The sequence below is a fragment of the Aplysia californica genome, unplaced genomic scaffold (genome assembly GCF_000002075.1).
Source record: "Aplysia californica isolate F4 #8 unplaced genomic scaffold, AplCal3.0 scaffold00093, whole genome shotgun sequence".
Lineage (NCBI taxonomy): Eukaryota > Metazoa > Mollusca > Gastropoda > Aplysiida > Aplysiidae > Aplysia > Aplysia californica.
This window is the reverse complement of record NW_004797363.1, coordinates 136,097-159,066: the sequence shown is the minus strand read 5'-3', so window position 1 is coordinate 159,066 and position 22,970 is coordinate 136,097. Positions and strand designations below refer to the sequence as shown.

General features: G+C 37.0%; 1 protein-coding gene across 1 annotated transcript in view; it reads right to left on the bottom strand.

Moving 5' to 3' along the window:
- Nucleotides 1-319: 319 nt before the first annotated feature.
- Nucleotides 320-22,970, bottom strand: part of LOC101856726 (protein O-linked-mannose beta-1,2-N-acetylglucosaminyltransferase 1) — a gene marked incomplete in the record, with an annotated part of 63,885 nt that continues 41,234 nt past the window's right edge. The window contains 13 exon segments of the mRNA XM_013080616.2: nt 320-9,631; nt 11,463-11,577; nt 12,506-12,696; nt 13,445-13,573; nt 14,116-14,188; nt 14,530-14,588; nt 15,140-15,265; nt 16,398-16,473; nt 16,838-16,908; nt 17,508-17,635; nt 18,965-19,063; nt 19,568-19,685; nt 21,409-21,517. Coding sequence (XP_012936070.1) covers nt 9,380-9,631; nt 11,463-11,577; nt 12,506-12,696; nt 13,445-13,573; nt 14,116-14,188; nt 14,530-14,588; nt 15,140-15,265; nt 16,398-16,473; nt 16,838-16,908; nt 17,508-17,635; nt 18,965-19,063; nt 19,568-19,685; nt 21,409-21,517 — 1,546 coding nt within the window.

Sequence of the window (22,970 nt, the reverse complement as noted above, 5' to 3'; positions counted from 1 at the left end):
CAAACCCCATCAGGGGCCACACTGCAACCTTGGGAAAGGCACTTTACACAACTTTCTTTGCTTAACATAGGTAGGTGAGTATGGGTACCCAACTATAGATGTCGAAAGATCTTGTCAGTTTCCTAGTGTTCGAGCGCATAACTCCATGCTTCCTGGAAAGTTGAGAATGTTTCTGAGTGTTATCTGGTCTACTAGGGTAATAATACTTGTAAAGCGCATTGAGCATGAATACGCGCTATATAAATGCAATTATCATTATTATTATTATTATTATCATCATCATTTTATTGTTATAATTATCACACCATCAAGACATGAATGTGCTGAGTGCATACAACGCATTTATTTGAGATAACCTTTCACATAAACATCATGTACAAGTATCGTATATAAAACCTCAAGCTACATCCACATGACACACATAATCCTTTCACAAATTTCTTACTTCTTAGGAATCGCATAGTATATAAGCAAGATTTACACAGGATTACCTAGGAGTAAGAGAGATATAAACCACACCAGTCACTTCTACCTTCAGAGAAACACGCTCACAGAAACCATACATCATTGTACACACAAACTACCATCTCTTTCCATTTCCTTAACTCTTCCTTCCATTCTTTCTTGCTGTTTTCATCAATGTATAAGACCAGCATTGTGATTAAAATATATTATGGGATGATCATCAAAGTTGTCTTGACAATGTAAGTGTGTAAGTAAAAGGATTTTTTAAATGCCAGCACCGACATCATCTACACTGAACAACATGGTTTGTGGGATTTTTGCTTACTTAATTCAAGTTGCATTCTAATTTTCAAATGCAAGAAACGAGCACATATACTCCAAAACTTTCATCTTGTACACATAATTCTCATTTAAAAAATCGTTGACATTTTTTTCATTCAGTTTCGTATCAAGTGGAAATACAGTCGAACCTGTTTTAACGGTCACGTGTCCAAGGCAATCATCTGTAAAAACGACCAAAACTTCCCCCTTGTGTTTTGTTCTACATTATAAAGACGCTGCCCAAGAGGACCACATGCCTAAGATGACAATTTTTCTCCTCGTCAATGGGCGGTCCTCTTGAACAGGTTCGACTGTACTTTGAAACTTTCATCTCATACTCAAGATTTTCATTTCAAGAAAGAGAACAACTTTTCGTTTACGGTTTTCATCACATGAGATGGTAATATATTCTCATTTTGACTTGGTAAGCCTTGGGAAAAAAACGGGATACAAGCATAGGCGAGCTCTTAATTATTAATTCCCAGCGCGCCCAGTCAATTGAATTCATGAAAATTGTATCAGGGCCAATAAGATTTTTCCCCTATGGAGGGGCAAAACCTGCTACTTTGGTACAATATAAGTGATTCAAATCGTGACTTTGAAAAACAGACATGTTTCATTTTGAAGGTCAAAACTGAACTTAGAGATGTCAAATTGTGCCAAAATGGTGGTGTTTGCCTGTTTATGGAGAAAAATTACGGTTGGCCCCAACACAATCAAATGAATTCAATTGGGACTGTGCACTTAATCTAAAGTAATAATAAAAAGAGACTCATTATGAACAAGGAAAGAACAATGTCCTTCCCAAGGCTATTTCAAACAAATGGATTCTTTACATGTTCAAGAGAACTGAATATAATGTGCTCATGTTTGTGCATTATACCATAAAGTGCCCATGTGTGTGTGTGTGTGTGAGAGAGAGAGAGAGAGAGAGAGAGAGGGGGGGGGGGGGGGGCAAATCTGTATTAATTTGTTTGTGTACTTATAGGTGCATGTGGGCACTGACGTGCATGTATGGTTACGGTAATAAAGAGTGTATTTAAAATACACATCTTTTAGAATGTCTGCCTGCATATATCTATGCACGGGAATGTGGACTGGTATCTATATAGATATGCATGTCTGTACATCTGTGTATCAGTCAAAATGGAGATTGAAGAAAGGGAGAGGAGATCAATAGATATAACAGAGTGTCCTACGAAGCCACAAAACCAAAAACAAATCAAAAGCTTTAAAAAATCATGCTAGAAGCATAAATTTGCAGAACATGTTCAATATCTTTGGCTTGGAAAAGAGAAAATGCATTTTTAAAAACTCAGTCATACAAAAGAATGGAGAAATAGTATGATAATAATATTACGCACAGCTTTAATCATTGCAATATAGTCTAATATTTAATAAGCACACAGCAAAACCTGCAGGACATGGACATTTTTTCATGAATTTTGCTGTGCACTGTACGTACGTGTTTTTGATACAAAGAATATACATGTATTTTTTTTAAATTGGGAACTTGAATATCTGATCACTATGTGCATTTTTGCTGTGTGTGTGTTCGCAATGTGTGTGTTCCCTATACATGCAAGCTAAACTGTATTTACATGTATTTTCCATAGTTCAAAAAACATTTAAGGCCTTTGGAAGAAGAAAGAGGAGACCAAATGACTACCCTTTTTTGTTCCCCATCCATGACATCATCCACTCATGCACCTAAAAACAGTTGGGCACGCATAACACAAACACAGAAAACTCTAAATCACAGATAGTTTACACAGTTTGACATTCTCTGACCGATATCTCTTTAATATCTATCTCTGTTAACCCAAATTATGGATATGTCAAACACATTTGTCCATCCCTGATACGTTTGAGTTATCCGTGCTCAACTTTATCCCTTCTTCTCTTTCTCCTCCTCTGTGCACACATCACTCATTGCAGTCATTATCCGTATCGTGTCATAAAGTGGGATAGTACCGGTATGGTTCTTAATGAGAAGTTTTAGCCAGCAGTTCAAGACTAACAGGGTTTATCAAAAACAAATACAAGCTAGAGCGAGGTTTGGATTTAATCTGAGTAAGAAACCTCTGCCTTTCTTACTCATGTCACAGGAGTCACACTTTAAATTAATGCCAACCAATGCAGTCCGTTCTTCATCATCTTAATTCCCAGAGCAAACGATTTTATCTTTCAAAGGATCAATTTTAAGAGATTTTTATTTCAAATTCAGAGCTGCATAATTCGTATCTCTGAGCCTTCATGGTAACAGAAAGTTTTGTTATAAACAGGTTGAATTTTCAGAAGGGAGTGAGTTTTTAATCCTCTTCAGTGTTGGATAAAATTTTTCCACAAATTGGTCAACAACATAGCAGTTTATTATGAGAAAGTCTGAGAGATTTTTACCTCGGCAAGTTCTACTAACAAAAACACATATGCCATACATGTTTGTGATTATCAAAGTGAATTTAATTAATATTATCCTTTCCGGATGATTAAAATTAAAAGATAGAAAGGAAAGTTAATACGACTCATCCCTATATATATATATATATATACATATAAGCCTATATCTCATTTGCCTTAAAAAGCGTAGAAAGGAAATTATGTCAGAGAATCATAAGTAAATTTGGCATAACAGTATGGTTATATATTTGTATGTGTGCGTGTAAGTGCATCCATGTGTACGTGTGGGTATGTGAGCATATGTGCTTAAGTGCCTGCCAATATGAATGATTGTGGAAACAAGAGAAGTGTTTTCTGAATTCAACAGACGAATAAAACTGGCACAAAAATAGCACATAGTAAAACTACTATAACGCTTGTAAGATGTTTTGACAATAGGAAATAATAATCAAAATTGGGTGCAAAAAACAGTTCTTAATTTTCAAACAACGACTGAATACACAGATTATGCAAATGAATAATGACTGATGAGGTGAGTACAAAGTACATTCCAAATGTACATAAATAGGGTACAGGGTGTCTCAAAACCAGTTAAACCATACATAAAGGAATATAAATTTAGTCTTCAACAACCACAACCAGTAACAAGCATTTTGAGACCGAAATCCACAAACCAAAGGAGTCGAAGCTGAGAGACAATAAAACAGAGAGGAATTTTTAAAATTCATTTCATCAAACAGAGTGCTGGTCATAGTTTTTTAAAGTCTGCCTGTGTATCACTCAATGAGGATTCTCTGGTTTAGAACTTTAGGCCCCTACATGATATGAGCTGAGCAACATATTTATATATATATATATTTTGTGATTTAATATATGGATAAAAAAAGTGAGTGTTCATATATATATATATGTACAACATATAGTAAATGCTTAATAGTACTCACTCCAGACATAGCCTTCATTTGGAGACAAATTCTTTCCAGGTTTCAAGTCCCAGCATAATTTAGTAACTCACCACTAGACTGTAGCAGCATACATTAGCAACTCGCATGCAGGCACGCACGCACATGCACACACACACAAACACACACACACACACACACAAATTCTTTCCAGGTATCAAGCCCTAGCATAATTTAGTGACTCACCACTGCAGCAGCATACTTAGCAACACACGCACGCACGCACGCACGCACGCAACACACACACACACACACACACACACTTTCTGGTTGGAAGTGGGTACATTATATCATAGCTTTGCTGTATCTTTATTTCCTGTTAATGGAGTGTATCACGACAACAGATATATACCTGGACCGACAACAGCTGAACAGATGGAGAAAAATATATTTTGCACTGCAATTTGCTTTTCTTGCTCCATGAAATGCCGATTACCCAACCATACCAATTGTTCCAGTCATTTCAGCTTGGCCAGATTCTGTATTTCATGAAGACAGAAAAGTGACTCATACAATAATGGAAGTCAAAAAGCATGGTTCACCTAAAAGCTTCTCAATCGCTCTGAACATAGCGATGAAAAGCTTTGAGGTACTAGTAAAGACTTCAGTTAACAGCAGTAAGGAGGACATCACAAGATGAAACATGGTTTACAAAAAAATGAAAGCAGAAAGGAAGCTGGATTTAACATCTAGCACAGTTTGAGGTGGTTAATAAGCATCTTTGCATCCTTAGCAATTTTAAGATCTGTTCAAAACCTGGAAGCAGTTGTTGTGTTTTCATGACACAAGACGAATGATTGCCATAAATAAATAAAACAAAACTTTAAAGAGAAAGGTAAGACACCTCGTGAGTAAGTTAGACTATCATGTTCTGGTGGTACACAGAGTTCATGAAAGAACAATATCAAAATATTTCTGTAACTGTAAGTCTAAGGGCTGTCAAAGGCATCGCTCTCACACATGGAAAATAAAGTAGAAAAAATCCATCACAATTTAATCTGAAGGTACGAAAATATCCAAACTACAAAGTTCTTGATGAGTCAGCCATTTTTATCAACTATAAGAACCACATGACATGGCTGACATTTTGAAGATGAACACTGATGGAAACTTTAAAATTGCTTTTAAAAAATGTAATTCCTTCCATCTGCAATTATTTGAAAAATTCAGGAGCAATTACATTTTGGTAACACCTTCAGTATACTGCTCAGGATTACAACAACTGGCAGTACAAGAATATATTATGACATAAGAACACTCCTAAACAGAAACTCTCGAACGTTTGTATACACTGAACCACGCCTCAAAGCATTTCCAACAACACCTACCCTGTACAAATGACTAGTGCAATGACAGAACAACCCAACCCACTAAACACCCTTCTTCAAAGCAGATCTATTTGAAAGACAAAAAAAATTAGCTTACAGCATCAAGAAGAACGGGTGCAGCCACGTTGATATAGAGACCAACATATAGAGTTGCTGTCTGGAGATCAACATGCAATCGTACACAGCAAATTACCCCTTTATGTCTCAGAAAAACACAGAAAAAGGATTAGGGTTCAGTGTACAGGTACCACTTACTATTGACACGGTTCAGTGATTTCCTCTTTTAAAAAAAAAAGAAAGAAAAGTTATATTCTGAATACAGACAAGCTTTGTCCAATTCAGTTATGAATAGCTAGCTGGCATGATAGAACCATGATTTGAAAGAAAAAAAAAATCCATGTACAAGCAAAATTTCCTGGCTAACATCTCCTACTCTTAACCTCTCCACATCATCCCCTGTAGTGGAAAGACATAACATTGTTCTTAATAAACCCCAACAGCCAACACAGTACAGCAGTATTATCGCATTCTCATGACCGGAAAGAGCAAACATTTGTTTAAGGCCTATGGCCACAACCTTCCATCTACGATACAGTACTGTTGTAGATGGAAGCTTTGTGGTCAAGGCCAAAATCATATAACCATAGACAACAAACAATTTATGTGTCAATAGAAAATGGAATGATCAGCTTTTGACACACACACACATTAGTTCACACCATTCTTATTTCTACACTTTTATCATCTATCTCGAATGGTAACGGAGAAGCAGCAAATAAACAAATCAAAGAGATTTACAGTCGATTCTGTCCCCTCTCGTCTTCCCTTAAAGTAAATTGAAGACTCAAAAACATGGTAAGAAGATACCAATTTAGGGACCAAATAAAAGAAGAAGAATACAAATAAAAAGACCCCCATGAAAATTTTGTTTAAAGTAAACTTTTTCTAAAAACATCAGCAATACCTAACTGACTGAAACTTGTTACCTTTGGGTGTAACTAGTCAAACATCCTGCCCTAGAGAGTAGAAGCGTTTGCAGTAAAAATAAAAAATAACATCGATTATCCACATTGCAACTCAAGCAAAAGTGAAATAAGAGTGGTAAGGAGCTTTAATTCATTATATACAAACTCATCTGGGCAAAAGACATATTTACTGATGGAGAAATAAGCCCAATGAATCAGACAGAAAGACAAGCCTCATAGATAAAATGTAAAGGATTTGTAGTATGAAACAGCAATGATTTTTTGTTTCAATTTTAGTTTGAGTAAGGTGGAGCACATTAAGGCAAATTAGTCATTAAGTGCAGGAAAAAAGCAAGATAGACAAATTGATATAGCAGGCCCAAACAATAGATGTGCAAGGTACTAGTGACTCCCTCCAACCACTTTCCCTTTTGAATCTCACATACTGTCAGTAGCAATAGGAAAAAAAACAACCGAAAAGTGCAATAGCACAAATTTGTCACTGCAATAACATATAAAAATGCAGTTATCCGCTTATATCACTTTAAGAAAAGCCAGAAAAGTAGTTACTACATTATATATACATCTCTTCTACACTCAGATACTTAAAAGTGTTTTCATTATTGCACAAAACTTTTGTGTCAGTAGGTGGCATTTTCTCTCGACATCTATGCAAACTAATGATCTGCATTTATACCTAAACTCATGCGCTTTCATCCAAACACAACAGTCCTGTCTAAGCTACAATTATACTAAAAATAGAAGAATATGATTGAGTTTGTCCTAAGTCAAAAGGACAACCAAACAAAACCACAAAATGAAAACTGAACCAGGAAGACAGCAAAAGCAAGAAAATGACTTTCACTAAACAAACATAGATAATAATCATGCACAAATTCAAACATCTGGGAGAAAGAAAACATATTTTCAACAAAACGTTGAGGATTTCCATCAATGGAGATTCGGTTTTGATGATTCGCAGCAAGTCCACAGGACGAGCCATGTTTATTATTTAGGAAAAGGAGTAACATCACAAAAATTGTTCAGAAACTATTTGCAGCAATCAGTGTCAGTGTGAAACCCCATGGGTGCTAAGAATAAGATAATGACCTTTCCAGTGAAAAAACAAAATAATAGATCAAATTCAAATGAAAAGATAAACATTACACATGTGCTGATGTAAATCTGGCAGTTGTCCCTGGTGATATCAGCTGCACGTGCACTGAAGGTTCATGCCCTGATGCTGGGCTCATATGGTTAAAATTCTGTATTTATACAACCATGTGTTTCAAAGTGACAGTACTTGCTGCTTGGCTTAAGAGATATGGATCCACTTAGAGAACAGGATTCAGACAAATCTCTTAACTGTAAAGGAACACATTCTTTTAGCCACTATAGGAAAGTAATGTTGTGAGTGGGAGCTGGGAATACAAAATTATGATTTTCAGCCAATCAAATCACTCCTGATTTGGTTACATTAACAGTGGAATTAACAGTTTGTGGTTAAGCCAGGCTTACCTTCTAATAAACAAAAAGGAAAACATTTAAAGCATGCAGTACAAGCAACATTAAGTCATTTTCATACAAACAATCATTTTTCTTTCTCCAAATCAACATCCATTCAGCACCAATAGTTTAGTGAGTCGTTGCATTTAAATATATAAATGTCAAGACCATAACTTTAAGTTGTGTTATTCACCGGCCTTTAGCAAACAACTTTCAGCACACAACCATTATGAAACCTGAGAAACATTTCGATGACCAAGTTCAAGAAATCTATGAGCAACACAATCATTTTTCGCAGGGGGGGCAGGAAAAAAAGCTACTATTTTTGTTCCTGCTTCTGGAAAAAAAAAAGGTTATTGATTTTGCACTGTCTCTGTTACTGGTAATCAGAAAACATAACGTTAAGCATGAGGGGGAGAAAACAGCAGTATAACTCAACTGTAAAATTTGGTTTCTTTCCACATGCAGACTATCAGCTTCTAGAATCAAGTCGCTATTATTTTCAACTTCCTAGGGCTACACACAGCATGAGACTATGAGGTAGCGATTACTCTCAAAAGGGCACAACGTCACGCCATAAAGCTGAAGGGGTGATTTCTGAGAGTAGAAAAATCTGAAAATACCCTCTGAAAATAAGTTCAAAAAGGTTTTTCTAATAGTGGCCTCTCTTTTAGCAAAATTTACTGCTCACAAGATTTTTTCCACATATATAACTGATCAACACATGAAAAAAACCCACTCCAAAACTTTTATCGTATCAACAATCACCGCAGCGCAAAAAGTTTACTTGACCTCATACTTTCTCACTCCTCCTCTCCTTTCTCTCTGTCTTTCATTCTCTCTTTCACCCTCTTTCTCTCCCTTTCACTCTCTCTCTCTCCTTCAATCTCTTCATGTCTTTCTCTTTTACTTCTCTCTCTCCTAGCTTCAGGGGAAAAATACTCTGCAGCAATGTTACTCTTCTGAGGTACCTTTAAAACATATAATAAATCCTTTTACAAGAAACAGATGAAATTATCATTCACTGAAATATTCTTGAGTGAGTGAAAGTCCTGAAATGCTGAATATCACTACGCTATTAAAATACAAACTTTCAACAAGTCATATGATTTAGAAACAGTCACAAAATCTGCTTAGAGTCACCAGCCTGAAACAGCTGGATTTGTTTGTTTAGGCCTTTTGTTTATCATCTAACCACGATTTTCCTCTGCAATAAAAAAATTAATTTCACACTTTCCACCCTAATGTTTTTGTTGTCAAACCAGCAGTCCTTTCGACTCATGTCGTTTGACCCATTGTCAAGTTGCATAAGATTCCACATGTGATCAAAATATTCATCTTTTTCAACATTACAGACTTCACTTTACAGAAGTAACAAGCTCAGAAGACATTGCAACAAATAAATATTTGATCAACAACATTACTTTGTATGCTATCTCTTTTTCTCTTTTCCTGCTTCTTTTACAGCAGTAATTGGCACAATCCCAGCCGGTTTAGAATCAGAGTACGGCGATGCGGGACTGCCGATTATAAGCACTGGGTGACCTTTGAGGAAAAGGCGCCACATGCTCTTGTGAAAACCTCGAACGTCCAAGTCCCAGATGTGCAGACATTTGGCCACTGTTTTCCACACATTGAAGTCAGTTGGTGTTGCCATGGAGATATACACGGACAACATCGAATTCTGTTTCAGAAAAAAAGCAAAGAAAAGAAAAATTTATTGATACTATTTCTCTACGAAAACTAAGATAAAATAAATATATATACACTATCCCAGCAAAATTTCACTTGAAAAATGTACAAACAAATAACCACTGCTCAGAGTAAGCCTTTGCCGTACGTCACTTTTCAAAATGGCGTATAGTAGAGTCGATATAGACTCTTTTAGTTTTAGTAGTTTTAGTAAGAGTTTTACGGAGCTTGCAACACAATAAGGTCATATAAGCTGCATATAAGTACCGAAGAATAGATGTGTTATAAGAGAGTAACATACACAAAAAAGGAGAGATAAGGATGATAGATGTTTGATAGGAAAGAAGGAGCTAACCACACCAGAGCACCAGCCAACCACCCACCAATAGACTTTTAAATAAGACAACAAGTCATTTTTCTACTTACATTAAAATTTGAACAGTAGCCCCCCATAAAAGGCTACAATACTTTGCTGCCAAAAGAAGTACTGCATCTTAAGGATGGTCAAAATGCAGAAGGCTACATATAGGGTCGAAACTGCTTAATAAGACGGCCACCCATTGTTGAGGAGAAAAGAGGCCATATGAGACAGGTGGCCATTTTACAGTGTCATTATAATGTAAAAAATATTGAAGGGAGGAAATGGGAATTGGCCTTTGATACGGGCGATTGTCTTATACAGGTGGCTGTTAGATAGGAACAACATCGAATTCTGTTTCAGAAAAAAAGCCTGTTAGAGCAGGTTCAGCTTTAGTTTAGTTGTTGGGGTTTTTTTTTGGGGGGGGGGGAAGTTGGTAGGTGTTTTACGGCACTCGCAAATGCATAAGGGCATATGAGCGCAAGGGACATATTAAACATTTTCAGTTGGTAGGAAATTTTGAATTTTGCGCGGGTGGCGGCCGAAGCCTACTCTTATCAATTTTGGACCACCAAGGGATCTTTAACGTGTGCAACTTGCACAAGCGACCTCCGAGATTTTTTGCCCTTGTCCGAGAAGGCTAGGTGTAGATCTTTCCTACCAGAAGATCAGGGGTGTGGCAGTAGAAAGGTTGCAGAAAGAGTCAGGAGCCCAGAAGAGAGGGGCAAAGGAAGGGAAGGGGGGGGGGCAGAAAGTGGAGACGAAAGCAGACGACAGAACATTGCTAGAGAGCAGGAAAGGAGGTGAAAGGAGACAATTTCAGAGAAGAAAATTTTTGTGTCACTACCCAGATGAAAAGTGAACACCTTAACTTCTAGGCCACGAGAGCCCCCAGCTGTAGTTTGATCAAGTGGATGTACCATGCTGTGAGTGTTTTCATGTACAAGTAAAGGTTCAAATAGAAGATCAGGAAGATAGGAACAAGAAATATTGCGTAATACAAACATTTGGAAATATGCCCCACAAGCAATGTATCTTTTTGTCATGACAATATAATGAGTAACAAGAAAAAAGAGAGGATATTTTAAGCTACAATGAAATGCTTATATTGAGTGATTGTGGTGAAATCAGCATGTTTGTTATAGGCAATTTATAACAAGAACATTGACAATACAAAACAAACTAACAGAACTAACAGTAGCTCATTATTGTTATACAGTATAAATGATCTGAAAAGGCTTCTTTTCAAAACTACTAAAATCAAGTAAATACTGTTTCCACCGATCCGCCAACATCAATCCCCCCTCACCCCTTAAAAAAAAAAAAAAAGAAAGAAAGAAAGAAAGAAAGAAAGAAAGAAAGAAAGAAAGAAAGAAAATAACAAGTACAAATCAGAACTCGGAAGCAAAATAAATACGACCAAAAAAAAAGAGAAAAAAAAGAAAATTAAAACAAGTGAACTGACCGGTGGTAAGTTATCCGAGATGAAGTTGGGGTCACATGGAGACACAGAGTGATCCACAGGTTGGGCTTGGGATATCAGCTCTGCAACAACCTTCTCGTACTCATCTTTCTTCATTCTAGGGGAATTGCAAAAACAAAAGGAAGAAGATGATAACAATGTGTTCAGTAAGTGACATTAAACATTTTTTTAGCCTCACAGCATCCTTTTCCTCTTATCTGTGTCAGTTAGTTTTTGTAAGAGTTTTACTGCACTTGCAACACAATAAGGTCATATAAGAGCCGAAGATTAGAGGTGTTAAAAGAGAGTAACAAACACAAAATAAGAAGGAAGAGAGATCAGGATGATAGATGTTTGATAGGACAGAAGGAGCAAACCACACCAGAGCACCCACCAACCACCCATTATCTGTGTCAGAACGTACCCCAGAAACACACCCTGGAAATTTCTGAGGCATAATGGTTGAGTGGCGAGACAACACAGGTAAACAAATTAAAAGCCCAGCAATTATTTCACAGGCAGAGGTTTGATGAGTGACCACAGTCATGAGTCCTGTAGCTCTAATCCTTAGTTCCGGTGCAAACAGGATGCTGCACTGCAGCCATCAATAGTAGCAGGTCAATTTTCAACATAGCTTGTCAGGGAAAATACCTCTTGTTTTATTATGGTTCGGACATGACATACTTTTTCATAATGCATGTCCTTGAAAAACACATTTTTGCTACGACGTTCATAGTTCTTTTTTTCTTTCTCCAAGGCTTCATAATCAAAGTAAGCAATTTCCTCACAAAGCAAATGTTTTAATATTGACAATATTTTCAATCCATCCATGCTCCAGAGCATATGATACAGTGTACATGCTCCTCACAAAAAGTAAAACACAGTGAACCTCACAAACTTGTAATAAAACATAAAAATCTTAATTGATGCTCACTAATAATTCTGCATTTCTAACAATAATCAGGAAATTCACTCATTTAAAAAAGGAACACCATTAGGCATTTTCACTAAACCTCAGACATTCAGCAGGCCTGTAGAACACCTACCTGTCCACATCTTTCAGCTTCACGTTACCCTCCGCCTGCAAGGAATGTTTCTTGAAGTAAACTTCTTGGAAATACGGGTTCATGTTGAGCCCCTTGGAGCCAAAATGGTAGGTGCGACTGATGTCAGGGATGACACATTCACGATTCTTACGGATCGCTCCACTTCTCATCCACATGTCCCAGTCCCATTGCTATGAAGTTAAAAAATATAAATAAAAAATTACAAAATGAAGAGTAATCCAATGTTAGAATCTGTGTATTTCAACAAAGAAATTCGACAAATAACTTCTCACATTAATGTATCATTTTTGTTGTTGTTACATCTGAGTTTGAGTTTGAGTTTAAAAAAGGTATATTGGCACAATAAAGGTTGTATTGTTCAGGGAAACTACATACACTAGTGGTAAATTTGGCAGAGATATATTCAAAAAAGAGACAAAAAAGGAACAGGTCCTACATGTTCTCGAGAAATGTGAAACAGACACCCAAGAAAGGACCTCTAAAGTAAGATAATTTTCAAAGCCCTTTACTCAGGTATCCCATTGACTGTGTTATTGAAACATTCCAACACGTGTACTGAGTTGTATTTTTTCAATGAATATAAACGGTGACAGCCTCATTTCTGCAAAACATATTACGACAATAGTGTAAGTCACTGACAAAAAAAAGGAAAATCCAAACCATTCTTCAGCTCCGAATAACCACCGGCCAATAGAAACAAGTACATTTTGACTGCTCACTTCAAAATGGCGTATGGCAGAGTCTTACATTAAGCAGTTGATTTGAGAACAAGAGTATGAGTGCACACAAAGCAAAGAGACACCACACTCAGCAAAAAAAAAAACCCTGGTCATGGGAAATGATCTCTAGCAGTGTGAGCGAAAACAAAATCTACAAACAGTCCAAGGCTCTAGGGGATGGGGGAGAAGAAAATAAGACCTTTTCTGGTGTAGGCCACATGGGCTCCAGCTCTTCCTTGTAGAGTGACCGCTTGAGAAGCCACCCAAGACCCGGCATGGTCTCCACACGGTAAAGCAGAGTCGGGTCTTTGCTTGTGTGCTCATAGCCCTGGTAGAGAAAGAAAAAAAGAGCAAGAGAAAATTAAGTCCACTTGTGCTTTATGAAGAGCCAGTGCAACAACAATCATATTTCATGAGAAATAAAATAGGATAGATGTGACACTGAAAAGAAGTAGAGGGAACAGTTGGTTCTTTTTTCAAGTTTCTATAATTATATTCTATTTTCTTCTACTTATTTTCTTGGGAGGGGAGAAGGGGGTTAGAAATGCCCCCAGTTTTGGATGAGTATTTGACAAAGAGAGCTCTAAAATTTGTGGTTGTTGTTTAAGTAAGAGTTTTTAATACACTTGCAACAAAATTGGGTCATATAAGTGCAGAAGATTAGCTGTTACAAGAGAGTAACAAACACAATAAAGGAGGGGGGATAAGGACGATAGAAGTGTGGGCAGGGGGTTGCCCCAGTTTCAGAAGAATATTAGACCAATAGAGCCAAATCAGCTAACAAAAAAATGCAACCTTAACAACAACCATAGCAGCAACAACAACAACAACAACAACAACAATAACAACAACAACAACAGCAGCACAAACCTGATCATTCCATGCAGATATGCAATATAAGCTGTTGTCCTGCTCCAACAGGTGCTTAGTCTGACTGAAATAACTGTGGAAGAATCAGAGCAAGAAGATTGGATTAGTTATTTGCCTTCTGTGCTGTGATTTTGTTGTGCACACACCACACAGGAACTGCAGAAACATGAAGTCAGCGATACAATGTTCAGAAATCCCCTGGCCATAAACACAAAGGCATCTTGAAACCTGGTATGAATAAGAATCTACCACAGAAAAACATTCACCTTCAACCATTGCAATTTGTAAACCAATTTTTTCCGCAGGGAAAAAAGCCGAAAATGGTATATTATTTTTTTCTTCATTTATCTGGACTGATAAGGGTAACAGAAACAATACACAGTGAGTGTAGGATTGTCAGAGAAACAGACTTACTTGAAAAAATCAGGAGAAACTGTGAGGTCCTCCTCAATCACAATGGCGTACTGAGCATTCTGTTGAAAGGAACAGATAACAATCAATAATTTCATTTTTTAATATGGCGTATAACTTACAAAAATTTTTTTTTTTTTAAATTTTGACTGTTTTTTTCTTCATTGCCATTTATGATTCAGAACTGGTATGCTTTATCAAGCGAGAAACACAAGGAAAATGTTTGTGTGACTGATTCCCCATTTGCTAGGGTGACTGATCAACTAAATTTTAAAAATGACTGACTGACTGAATCAATGGTAAATGTCGTTGCTTGTAAATTATTTGTAAAATTTGTAAAGTTTAGCAATATGACTTGTCAGGTTCTTTTTTATTTCTCTGTAGTTTTGTAAGATGGTTAACAGTAAGTTTGATTGACTAATAAATACAGAAATGTTGTTTTTTTTAATGTAATTATTCTGTTAATGATACATAACAACAATTAAGATTTTTTTTAAAAATTGAGACTAAATCAGGTTATCCTGCTCACAATAAATATCAATAGATACGTTTATGACTTAATAGTAAATAGATAGAAAACACATTCCACATACTTTAACCAGCTATGACTTACTGGGTATAGGTTAAAGGTGGCAGTCATGCTGGCCTTGTAGTGCTGAGATATACGGGCATTCCTCAGACCTAAAGGTGTGTGCTGTATACCTCGGAGACCAAACAGCCTGGTCACGGCATAGGGCTCCTGAAACAACAACGAGCTAGGCGTCAGTTCCAAGTGTAAGACAACCAGAATGTGTAGGCAACTTAATGGGGAAGCTGAGGGGTCATAGTGTCATGTTGAAACAACAACAATTATGTTTCAACAGGGTGTTTTAGTTGTGTTTCAATAAGTGTTTTACGTCACTTGCAACACAGATAGGTCATCAAAGGTGTAACAAGAGAGTAACAAACACAAAAAAGAAGGAGAAAAGATATTTGATAGGAAAGAAGGAGCAAACCACACTAGAGCACCCACAAAGCACCAGCTCATCTCATCAGGATTTGAAAATGAATTGAGAGTCAGAGAAATGGGAAGCACTTCAGCATAACGGTCATTTGATGTTTGGATAAAGTAAGACAGATACATAGACGAAAGAGAGGGGAAGCAAAAAAACACTATAGGTAAACTTGAAGGAAAGTTGATGTTGGTTCGTACATGAAAAAGTCGAGTTTGAACAATAACGGTCATGTTTCACAAGGAAAAGTTTAGAACAACAGCAACATTGAAAAGAAAGGGAAGCAGAAGACCACATCAAAGTGCCCACCAACCACCCACTGTAGCCAGAAAACCAGCCATTCAAATAACAGCTGTACCACTGAAGGTCAAAGACCTCACAGTGAGTAACATGAGACCAAAGCTCAAGGGCACTATAAACAAGAGTGCAGTTCAAAATGAGAAAGCATGGCAATAGGCAAAAAAACAAATTTTGTACACATATAATACATTTAGCTGAATTTTAGGGCCAAATATTGACACTCTGTATATAGAAAAATATATGTGGTGAGTTAACAAAACTACTGTTGCAAGCATTCCAAACTAATTTCATCTTAAGTATAGTTCCTGGAAATCCACTTAAAAACAGAAGCGCCATATGCTTGAGTCACACCTCCCCTGTCCGTGATTTCAATTCACAATAGTTTTATGTTCTCAACAAACACCTCACAAAATGCATCCCTCCCCTAAAACAACCTTTCACAGTTAATACAAATGTAATACTCCATGACAGAAACAGGACATGACCGTACGATCTTTCAACCATTAGCAGCCACCAAGAATAAAATTCTTATAGACAGTTTACAATCTGTAACTATTATGAGACGATATGAATAAATACCTCAAAATAGCCGTCTATAAAGACTGTGACCATCTTAGGATCTGCACCAGGTATGGACAAAAGAGTTTGCAACATTCTGGGGAGGCAATACAAATCGAGTAACTAATCTGTGGCATGTTATAAAAGTTATGTTAACGTAAAGAGAAGCATATTGACACAATAATGGTAATATAGTGCAGGGAAGACGCAAGACAGAGAGACAGAAACAACACAGAGAAAGAAGAGAAGTAGGACCAACAAGTGATGCTCTTCAACCACCCACTTTCTAAAAGTAAAAGAATGGTAAAAACAACAGCTCTATATAGAGCAACACCACAAGAACGTGGCAAATCATTACACAATAAAACATCCTTTCTGATTTCTGTTTTACACATTAAAAAAGATTTACCTAATATTCTTCCTTGTTTTTAGAGTTAACGGTCGAGTCATATTTATCTCACCTGTACAGGTAGTGTGGTCTGTCACTGGCAATGACAGCTACTGGAATGCCCAAAATTTGACTGTTCACAAGCTGATAGAAAGAAAAAAGAAGACTTCATTTAAAAGTTTCTTTATCTTTGTGGGAGCTTTTGTCACACAGAGGCACATAAAAGTCTGTGGAAACATATGTATAATTTAACAGATAACACTAAATTACAGAAAATAACAAAACATAAACACTGCATCATTCTTTCTCTCCAAGCAGTATCACAAAATAGATAAAAAGAGTCCCTGAAATGCAGAGTACTTTCAAGCTATGCCCTGTTTATATGTATCATAAGACACTGTCAACTATAGAAATAGCAACAAACTGAAACTAAAAGTGCTAAAAAAACAAATATCTTAATATCACCCCCCAAAAAGTATAGACATGTACTACAGTTACCAACCAAAGAAAATAATTAAAATCACTAAAATATTTACAGAAATGTGCCAAAACTAAGAATAATAAACAAGCACCACACTAACAACCTAAAGAAAAAAACTAAAACCATCATAAAAATAACAGAAATTTACCAATATTTACCAACAAAAGAACCGTTCAATAATCACCAGTACAAGAAAAATACTACAGTCACTTACAGAAGAAAAAGCATGACCATGACTACAAAAACAAATTATAAAAATTACCTTCTGAGGTGAAAAGCTGATGGGTGCCGGGCCATCACACTTACAAACACTGCCATAGCCCTCCACTTTGCTGCAGAAAGCTTTCCGTCTCCTCGCCTCATCACTGTCAGGCCAAGAGCACTCACCCTCTGAGCAGAGTGTACAACATGAAAAGACATGTTACCTCAAGTTTAGGAGTTCAACCCTATCCGTACGCCCTGGGGTCATTTTGTACCCCCAGGGTTGTATTCTTCACATTTAAGAATACTTCTAGTGCGAAGATCTCTTTGAAACTTTCAGTATTTCTCAAAAAATCATTTTGACAGACTGCTATGCAAGGCATACAGATCAGATTAATGAGTAAATTTCTTCTTTGGGAAGTGGTGGCACAAAGTTCCCCACATCGTATGGATACGATACTAAAACACGACGTACGGATAGGGTTAAGAAAAGTCTAAAAAATACACATTTGTTCAACACTGTCCTCTGCCAGTGAATTTTGCGTGTGAAAATGTGTGCAGGTCTGGGAGTTGTGAGAGTGTTGTGTGTGTGTGTGTGTGTGTGTGTGTGTGTGTGTGTGTGTGTGTGTGTGTGTGTGTGTGTGTGTGTGTGTGTGTGTGTGTGTGTGTGTTTTGTTGTTTATGTTGTTTAATTATCTAACAATGTTGAGAGATAATTTTGTATGGTAAAGTGTTTGGACCCCTCTAGCGACTAAAAGCTATATAAATTATTATTATTATTGTTACTATTATTACTCTATGAATCCAGACTGATCTGGGCCAACAACACCAGAGCTCTCTGAGAACAACTTCTATATTTACAGTTGAACCTGCTCAAGCAACCACCTGTTCAAGACAACCACCTGTACAAACAACCACTTAACACTCCCCCCTTGTATTTTTCCTATATCATAAGGATACTGTCCAAGAGGACCACCTGTTTAGAATGACCACATTCTGAAGCTTGCATTCGGTGTGTGGAAGGGTTTATCAAAAGCAGTTTATATATTGACATATTATATTCTCCCGAAGGCTCACATGACTTCACGGTAACTCCTCTGACAATCTTGTCAGTTTCTCATTACCATTTCAACTCCTGAGACGTATACAGCGTTGCAGCCTGTCAGGTGCACAATGCCATCATTCACACATGCTGTCTCAGCAAACCTCCTACCAAGTGCCCATCAGCAGGAGGATGAACAAAGTGAAAGCACACAATATGTACTGGCTAGAGTAAGAAATGGTTGAATACGTCAAAATTAAAGTGCCCGTTGTCTTTTATTAAAGCCTGAAATCCACAAGAGCATCTGTATTTCCCACCAAATTATGCCTTCTCCTATGATATACAGAAGTGCTGAAGAGTGCAAAGGATACTTTAACCATTAAATAAATAATATATTTAAAACCTTTCTCCAACACCAACAAAGCCATGAAACAAACTTGTCAATTACAATAACGTTTTTTTTTCAAGGAACGTACCTCCTGCAGCTGAGAGTGGCAGTTCAACTTTGACCTCCACCTTCTCACCCCATGCGCTGAGGTTAGGAGCCTTGCTGTGGCCCTCCCCAAGCTTTTGTCCTGAACACGTGAATAAAGAGAAAAATGCCAAAATTCTCATCACAAAATGCATCACATCAAGCCATTCTCACAGACAATGACAACAACACAAGTTTCATCTTTCATCATCATAAAGTGTGCACAGAAATATGATTCAATATATCATTTATCACTATATTTCCGGAAGAAATTTATAAAAATACAAAGCAGTTGGCAGGAAAGAAAGAAAGGATGGAAAAAAAGCATATGAATTTTTTCTTTTCAAAGGCAACAAAAATTATTGTTAGAACAATACAACCTATCATTTATCATTTCATGTTCAGATGAAGTTTATAAAATACAAAGCAGTTAAAAAGAAGGAAAGAAAGGATGAAAAAAGCTTTAAAACTAGGTCTTTTTAAAGGCGACAAAATCATGGTAAAGGTCATAAAAATAAAAAGACTTGGGAGGAATAGTATTACAGCATAACTGAAAAGAATTGTTTTGAAAAACAAGGGCGTAATGTGCCCATTCCTGGCAACTTACCACCTTTGACCGCCACAAAGGCCCACATGTCCCGGTAGCCCAGACCCGTCACCTCCACACTGCCCAGAGACTTGAGGAACTCCCTAGCCGGCCCTTTCAGCTGGAACGTCCCTTCATCCTGTGCATGAAGAGTAGTTATATCATACAAAATATAACCAGTCTGACGAAAAAACGGGACAAACGCAATTTTCAAAGTTTGACTAGTACCATCATATTTAGAAAGATGAGGCACCTTCCAGAGTCAACTTCTTTTCTTATAAAAAGTGATTCTTTCCCTCTTCAAAGAACTGCAGAAAGTGATGCTTTTTTTACAAATGCGACAAAAGCCGTCAAACTTTTTTGATAAACTGTGTCACACTCTTTGCTTGCCAATTAAGCTCCTTTCTTGAGTCACATGACTTTGCTTGTGGTCGATGAAAATTTGTTGGAGAATCTTTCCCTTTCTTATGATTGTAATGTAGATATATCACATTCTGTCAAAAAGTGGGGAGATGACAATGACCACAATAACAATCTTTATTCATCTCACAGGGAGAAATTTGCCTTGATTGTTTACAACGGAAGTGAAATGTTACAAAGGTTAGGTGCACCCACGCATACACACAACAAGACAAGACATCAATTTAAAGGAAAAGGATTATCCAACATAGCTTTCATAAAGCAAAAAATATCAACTAAGCCTTACATCATATATTCTATAGAACGAAGTTGTTCAAGATTATTCAGTAAACGGGTGAAGAACAGAAATACTTGTTTTCTCAAAGACGGAAAACTTGATATGTTGCATTTTGTTGCGAAACTGTTCTTACACATTATGTAAGATCAAACTTGCTCTAACAGCCCACTGTCCAAGACAATCACCTGTGCAAATGACCACTTCCCACTTCCTCCCTTGCATTTTTTTCTATATCATAATGTCACTCTCTAAGACATCCACCTGTCTAAGATAACCACTTTTCTCTTCAATAATGAGTGGCTATCATGGACAGTTTCGACTGTATATCTCATTATTATTTAGTGTCATAAACAAAAGAGTGACTTGGAAAGACCACAAGAATATAGAGTTGTTGTTTGGGTTTTTTTAGAGCATCCAAGTAGAGAAGTGGCAAATTATGGCTGCCAGTGTCTGTTTCAGATCTGGCACTTGAAGAAGAAGAAACAGAATTTATATCTAATGTATATAAAAACTATATTAATAATGTCGCCCGAAAGTATATATACATGTTCATTGTTTATCATTAATTGATTTTATCATTGAAAAAAGAGTCATTGCGAATAGAGTTATTGAGCTGTTCAGTGACAAAAGCAAACACAAACATATCTATTACAAGCCATAAGGCTCAAATAAAGTTTTCAAAAGGGAAAAATATTTCCTCCCCCTTTCAAATACAAGCCTCGATTTCTTGCAAAAATAATACAAATTTTGATATTTTTAAACTTGATCTATTATACTAGGAAAAGGAAGGCTCATTTAAATTTAGCGGTATTCACTTGCAATGATTTTCAAAGCAAGACAGAGATAACTTCATAAAAAGTTTGACCACTCAGAATTATCCTCTCCCCTTCCTTTTTTTAAGTAAAGAGCAGCACACGGACACAATAACAACCATCTAGCTCCAGTAACAAAGTAAGATAGAAACAACAGAGAAAGCGAAAAGGAGTAGGACCTACAAATGGCACCGTCCAACCATCCACAGCAACACCTGTAAGTCTTTCAGCAAACCGATTATACTCGAAGACAAGATCAAAATCACATGCTTATTACTCGGGTGACAAAGCAAAAAGACAGGCATACATTAACGTATATCAAATACATATTTTTCCAGAACTGAATCCTTTACCTTGATGGCAAAAACAAGGATACGTCCATCTGAGACCATGTTTAAAAATAGCACCATGGCATCGTCCTCTTGTTGACTGTAGGTGTCAAACACACGCTTGGCCATAACACTGCCCTGTGAATCAAGAGAGACAGAGGTAGGTTATTATGAGCATTTGTTCAGTTGTGTCGATTCGCATGACAGCAGCATGAACCTGCGAGCCCATGCAATACCAAGTACAACATATTAACTATTCTCATTTTTCTTCTTTTCTTGTACTTCTTCTTTTTAACTTTTCTATTACTTGAAAATCGCTTTTTTTTACATGTCTGCACTTTTGTTTATTTAATGTAGGTGTTTTTTACTCCTCGCTGACAAAACTTAGATAATTTAGGAGGTAGGTAAAACAATCTGTCTCTTCCCATTGTCCCTGTCCATTGTTTTGGTTCAAAGCCAGGTTTCTATGCCCTGTCCCATTCTTCTCTTAGATTTTCCCCTTCCTCTCTTGCCTTCAACCTAGCTGTACTTTACTATAATTCTAAAAATACTTTTTTCCTTCTTAAATTTTGATTACAAGCTTGTCATCATGTTCAAACATGAATTTAGAGAATCACACAGTAAGTCCCATATCAAGTCATGGTGGCAACCATTTCAGAGACAATTTTCACCATCACAGCTCACTGTTTTCTTACTATCGGTATTACAGAAAAATGAATTAACCTGAACCTGTTAATTCTCTAACACAAAGCATTAAATATTACAGAAAATAACTAAATCTCCAATAGTGCAACTGAGATTTCAAAGGCTGAAATTACAGGTGAAATGGTATAGGTTTATCGTCCATCTCCTAGATTTGTGTAAAGTGCCTTTCTCAAAAACAAAACGTCGGACCAAGCTGAGACTCAAACCCCTGAACCTGCAATCTCATGATTACGAGTCCGGTAACCTAACCCAAAGGCAACTGAAATTACAGGTGAGCTCCCAAAAAAAATCCCAATCAGTGAAGAAGGCATAAAATAGTGGCGATCAGAGTGGTGTCCTTGGTAATGTAAACTCCAGGGACAAACAAAGTAAAATACAGTCAAACTTGTCCATGATAACTAAGCATTGTTTAAGAAAACAGTGGTCATTTTAGACAGGCGGTCCTCTTGGATAATGTCATTAAAATAGAGAAAAGAAACCCATGGGGGGGGGGAAGTGGGAAGTGGCAGTTTGTATGGGTGATATTTTAGGGACAACTGGGCATAAGAAAAGGTTCCACTATATCATCAGCTATAACTTAACAATTTATTTAATTTTATTTAGTAGAGGTTTTACAGCGCTCGCAACTGCGTAAGGTCATATGAGCGCCAAGGGGTGGATGTCAACAGAAAAGTCTTTACAGGAAATCGAGCTTACTCTGCTCACCTCTCTAGCTTCAACAGCACAAAGTCTGCTTCGATTATCAAGGCGCCCTGGAAATAGCGGGTCACAAGAGTGTGACAAACATAGAAAAGAAGTAGAGGAAAATGACGACAGTAAAGATTAGGAAAGAAAAAGCAGCAGTTCCCTGTTGCAGTTCAGGCACAGTTATGAGCATGACA